At 34.7% G+C, this 6,380-nt stretch overlaps 1 protein-coding gene across 1 annotated transcript in view; it reads right to left on the bottom strand.

The window, feature by feature from the left end:
- The window catches only part of LOC145681791 (acetylcholine receptor subunit epsilon-like), a 31,629-nt gene extending 27,519 nt beyond the window's left edge, over window positions 1-4,110 (bottom strand). The window contains exon 1 of the mRNA XM_081753401.1: window positions 4,091-4,110. Coding sequence (XP_081609527.1) covers window positions 4,091-4,110 — 20 coding nt within the window. The remainder of the gene's footprint in view (window positions 1-4,090) is intronic.
- Window positions 4,111-6,380: the final 2,270 nt, after the last annotated feature.

The raw sequence follows: 6,380 nt of genomic DNA on the forward strand, positions 1-6,380 counted from the left end.
ATATTGCTACCAATGGAGAAAACACTGAATATATTCCACATTAGATCATAATCAATGCTTTAAACGTCTTCATGACATAAGGAAATCATATTTTGTTTATTTCAGTACTACTTGTTAAATTTCAAATAGTGTAAATCTCTTTGTGCAACATCTTTGTTCCGTGAAATTTTCGATAATAACAGAAAGCTTCAATTTTCATAAGCTTAATATGTGTTCCAGTTCCAGTTTGATATACTAGTATAGTTTAGGGTTGTTTTCAACGAGAGGAAGAGAGAGAATAATTTGCCTCTGTAAGTACAGAATCACTAATAATGATAATAATAATAATAATAATAATAATAATAATAATAATAATAATAATAATAATAATAGCTAATTTTCCTTATTATAGAAAATTGTCAAAATATACCCTCCTTCTTCATCCGCTGTACTATTTTGATTATTTTTGGATCAAAAGGTAAAATATATTTCAGGCATAAATTTTCTTGTAGACCTTATATCTGGAGAACTACATATAGTGCAGCCAAACCCGAACTATCATTTAACTCGTTACGATGTGCTTATTCCGTAACAAATACGAAAACTTTATTTAGGAGCCGTTCAAAAGTTTTCTGGCCTCTGATCCATGAATTAATTATTGGGTAAGATAGCAATCTTTTGTTGCGTTTTTGAATCATTCCCAAAATTCTTGTTAGCACAACTTCTTGTTACTCATTTAAAGTAAGAAATCTTCCGGAATACAAACGCTATAGGAGGGTAGCTGACCTTATAATCTGTCAATCAATTAAATTCACCACGGTTTCAATCCTTCTTATGAATGGAATGGAGTGCTCCTTCTAAATATTTTTGCATTTGAATGCAGATATTTGGCTTGGGGGGTATCAGATTTAACCCTTTCCAGTAGAGTGGTTTTAGTGTGAATTCACAGTTTCAACTCTTCTCCATGCAACCTACTGGATTTAGAAGGAAACTATTTTTAGTATGAATTTTGTAAGTCATCTTAATCCCTTTCAAACCTCATACCTTAATCCCTTTCAAAACTCGACTCTGACTGCTTTATGAGTATTGGTGCAAAATCGGAAAAATGGGATTAATTTCTTTTTAAGAATAGCTATATCGATTTTATTCAAACTTGTATGTATAGGTGTATACAGGGGCTTATCCTGAAAAATTTAAGAGCTTTCCCAACGAATTCCCATCCTCAAAAAAGTTGATTCAATATTTTGACCCCTTTTTACCTATCATGGTCTGCGAGCACAATTATAAAAAATAAAGTTTAGAAGTCGCTTTAACCCTAGATTCACATATATATTTTTCCAAAATTGTATCACAGGTACACCATGATCAAAATTGTCCAAAATCAACCATACCCCACATATAAGGGGGCAATTGCAAAAAGAACTGCTATTGATGTAGCTTTTGGATATTTGCTACGTGAATGAATGAGTAATCACGCCTGAAAAGTGCCGAACTCACTAAGGCCCCATTTGATGTCCTTTAGCCTTCCTATTCCCATTTTGGGCTGAAGTGAAACTGTTGATATTGGTGTTTATTTCATATGAATCAATCAGCTGAATATGAATATGAGATTAAAACTGTCATTAGACCCCCGTAAGTACCGCATTTGAGGATGCCTGAAGTTTCAATGTGAATGTTCATGTAAAGAAATAAATGTTACCTATACCTACAGTGTCCAATCGAAGTGAAATAACCTCAGCTAGAAAGAGAATAACTATCAACAACAACATAATATTAGGCAAAAAAAAATATAGTGTCTTTCATAGGTTCTGGGAGGCTGATAGGGATGAGAAAACACTATTCTGACAAAAGATGCTATTATATATTTCAGAGATACCTATTGTCTTCTGCATTCTACAAGTCGAGGAGTAGTGAAAAACTGCAACATTTTAATAAAAGGTACATTTCATCCAAGGAACAGAAGAAACTATAATACGAACAGAAAATAAGTTATATGTAAGAACTACAAATATTTCAATGTGTAAAACAAATAAGGACGAAAGGAACACTGTAATATATACTTCAATCCTCGTCACTGTCTTCGTTTATGACCACACAGATGTAGTGATCAAATATTTTCCTCAATATTTGTGTTGGTTATGGGATCCTCATCAAATACAAATATCTTCCACAAATAAGGTAATAAATAGGTTTTATTATTGTATCATTAGGTTGTATTATGTATGTGTCTTCTTCTTGATATTTAATGTAAAATTAGTAATAAATTAAATTATAGTTATTTGAAATTGTAGTAAAAAAAGTAACAGCTATAAAAATGATTTATATTATAATAATGATTAAGATAAAAGAAACCCTGCCAAGGACTGGAACTTAACCTCAAGGATTTCCGGAGGTTACCAGCCGTAGTGCTAATAAATGTAAGGAAAAGAAAAAAAAAAGGAAAAAAAGAAATAATAAATATATAGTTGTGGGGTGTGTATTAAAGTGTTGCCACCAATATATATATGTATGTGTCTGTCTGTCTTTATGTATTTCATTGTATGTGTTTTAATGTTCTTTTTTCTTCTATTTTTTTTATTGGCCTCGTGGAGGACCGGAGGTCATCCGGCCATATTGGCTGGTTTCAAACTAAATTCTAAGTTTATTGTATAGGCCTGGATAAAAAGTCTCTGGAGTTCCGGAGAATTTCCGGCCTAAGAATATAGAATACTATTTGTGTGTGAAGTGTATGTGTCCACTACGTATATTGTTACTTGTATAAATAAATAGTGGGTGCAAATGGGAGCAAGAATCAACTGTTGGCAAACAATTTTCACAGTCGCAAGAATACCTAATGACACTTTTGTAACCTTCTGTGTCTGGTATTCGATGAAGCATTCGTACGTCTAGCTTTGCGTATGTCTTGAATGCACTGCCGTTTCTCAATATCTTGTCATTGTCTTTAACATACTGTATATTTTTCTAGTAATATTACCTCTTTTATCAAACACTTCAGCAAAATAACATATCGTCTGTTTATATTAGAAGAATCCACAAAATAATTGTTTCGAATCTTTTTCGGTCACTCGAGGAAAATCCTCAAGACATTGTGAAGAAATAGATGTAAACAGAAGTTCTTGTTCACAATTTCTTTTGTTGAACAAAGGCTGCTAAGATATTTTCATTTCCTAAAGTTTTCGCGGATTGCGCAGTGGTTTTCATCTGATGCCACACGTTTGGAGAATTTATTGTGTAAAAACCTAGCAATTATAGAATATGGGACGATACTAGATTAATTTCATTCCCAAATATTTCATTCAACAGACGATACCTTTCTTTTAGCATTCCATGTGTAGCTTCAACTGCCCAACGAATTGTTGTTGCAGTAAACAATTGTGATTTTTTTTTTTTTTTTTTTTTGCTATTAAATGCATTCTAAAGAACTTCATAACCTTTGTTCTCAGTGTAAGTTTTACAAGGTCTATATTTTAATCCAGTGACTACGAATTTACTAATACAAAACGTACAATTCTTATGTAGATGGGGATCTTGCCACCACAACCGCAGAAAAATCGCAACAGACGCTCCTGTCTGTCAGTATTTTTTTGTTCGAGATAAATTCCAGCAATCACAATGATTCATTATTTCGTGTTTATGTTTTAAGGCATCAAGGGTGTTCATTTCCAAATAAATTGATAAATATCCACAGATTCACTATAATCGAAACTAGGGATAGGGGCGCCATAGGCCATCAAATAGGGCTTCAGTGAATTTCGCACTTTCCAAGCGTGATGTTGCATTTGTTCACGTAGCAAATATCCAAAAGCTACATCAATGGCTGTTCGTTTTGCAATTGCCCCCTTATATGTGAGATATGGTTGGTTTTCGCCAATTTTAACAATGGCGTACCCGTGATACAATTTTGAAAAAAAGATATGTGTGATTCTAGGGTTAAAACGACATCTAAACTTTTTTTCATAATTGTGCTCGCAGGTCATCATAGATCAAAAGGGACTCAAATTATTGAATCAAATTTTTTGATGGGGGAAATGGTTGGACGGAGCTGTTAATTTTTTTTAAGATGAAGCCCTTGTATACACCTATACATACACTCACACTTGGGGGTACCTACCTGCCACACACTTCTTCCATGATTAATCTAGAGCCATTTCAGTATACTTGCCCTTTGTCACGCATATGGTCACCATCTATGATTCGATTTTTTTTTATTTATACTATGAACGATTGACGGGTATTGTGATATATGATATGGCCATGTGCCAACATTTTTCAGGATGTCAAACATACAATCAGATTATATGTGCTTTAACATTAGATAAAAAGTTATTGCCAATATAAAGTTTTGTTTGCCTGTTACACAATATCTCCCAGATGTTGTTCGTGGTGACCAATGAACATTTGCAGACGCTTCTCCCAATTTCTGTGGACAGGAAGCAGGGTTTAGCAGTGACACATTGTTCCATATTATGAAGATTTTGAATTTTCACAGCATAAATTAAAAACTTGAACTGCTCTCAAAAATAAAAATCAAGTGGTGTTATGTCTGGTGATTTAGAAGACCATTCAACTGACCTATCGATCAGTCCATGTTCTAGAATATTGCGCATCTAACTATAGACGTACCAAGACTTCATAATGGAAAGCACTATTGTGTTGAAAAATCTGGGAATGTACCATCTTCGGACATCTCAACTGGCAATATTTATTCCTGTAAAAGAGCAAGGGATTGTCGTGCAGTTTAAGTTCCTGAAATGAAAAAGAGGTCGATTATTTGTGTTCACTATGTGTCTGCCAAAACCACATCCGTCATTTTGGAGGGATCTGTCCACGCGGTGAGGTCAGGTGAAAAATATGGTCATTTGTGGCAATACCGACGCCCTAAGGACATTACCACTAGTACAAGATTGTAATGAATTGTCAAAGAAACGAATTACCGCCCATGAATAAGTATACTATTTCAACTTGTTGACAGATACAATACTTGTTACAGCAAAGCAACGTGTGGCTGTGGAGCCACAATTGAAATAGTCCAGGCATCGGGGCTTAAATAGTGACTTGTAAGGGCAAATCATGTAACAATTTGGCATATGATATTTTTTGAATATATACTCATCTCTGATCACAAAATGCCGGATGCCGGAAAACATACCGCACGAAAGGGAGGAGAGGACGAGAAAGCCGAAATTTTAGCTCTTTCTGTTATTCACTATATGTCCGTAACCATTGGAGCTAGAGCATTCAGACGTTTTTCATTTTGTTTTCCTAATTGTCTTCTACAGTTCACTTTTTAGCTAAATGTAAGGGTTTTCTTGTTATTTTCATTTTTCCTCAGTTTTGATTCCGCGTAACGTCAGTTTTTTAGTCACATATTCTTTACAAGATGGAATTCGGAAAATATTCCCTCTAAATCTTTTTCGTCATTTTATGCTCTTTCAAAAAATGTATACTTATTTTAGTGTACGACTAATAGTGCCTGAGTTATAAGCAACTTTATTCTGACGTGTGCGAAACTGATCCTGGCCAAAGAGTTACCTTCCCACAAACGGAAGATATTAGCAGTTGATGATGATTAATATCTATATCTATATCTATATATATATATATATATATATATATATATATATATATATATATATATAAACTAACTAACTCTATGGCCTATGGAACCGGAGGTTCAATGCCGCGTTCACAAAAGCTCTCCACTGACTTCTATCCTTAGCTAACTGCATCCAGTTTCTACTTTGTATTCCAATCTCTGCGAGATCCATCTTAATATTGTCCTCCCATCTGCGCCTAGATCTTCCTAATGGTCGTTTTCCGATTGGTCTTCCAGTCAAGACTTTGAAAGCGTTTCTACTTTCTTCCATTCTAGCTACATGACCCGCCCACTTAAGCCTCCTAGACTTGACGACCCTAACAACGTTGGGTAAACCGTATAAATTATGTAGTTCCTCGTTATGAAGTTTCCGCCATTCCCCCATTCCTGTTCCTCTTAGGTCCGAATATTCGTCTCAGTATCTTGTTCTCAAATACTTTCAGTCCATGTTCTTCCCTCAAAGTAAGTGACCATGATTCGCAGCCATACAAAACAACAAATTCCTCGACAGAATTCGTGACGACAAGAGATTTTGAACCAAATAGTAACACGGATTCCCTGCTTTTAGTCGACGTTTAACCCTATCCGGATCCTGGTTTTTGGGCTATTTTTTAGACTTTCAGTCAAGCAGGTACTGTATCGTCACTATTTATCCTAGGATCATGGTTCATACCTCATTCTCTTCAGAATAGAGCAGGCTTTCAAATGGTATCACTACCCATACCATGCCCATACCATATACCAGGAGAGGGAAAATTTATGTCAAAGGGAAAATTTTGATGGGAAAATTTTTTTGTCCAACTTT

This window comes from Thermobia domestica, chromosome 3, assembly GCF_964235325.1.
Source record: "Thermobia domestica chromosome 3, izTheDome1.hap1.1, whole genome shotgun sequence".
Classification (NCBI taxonomy): Eukaryota; Metazoa; Arthropoda; class Insecta; order Zygentoma; family Lepismatidae; genus Thermobia; species Thermobia domestica.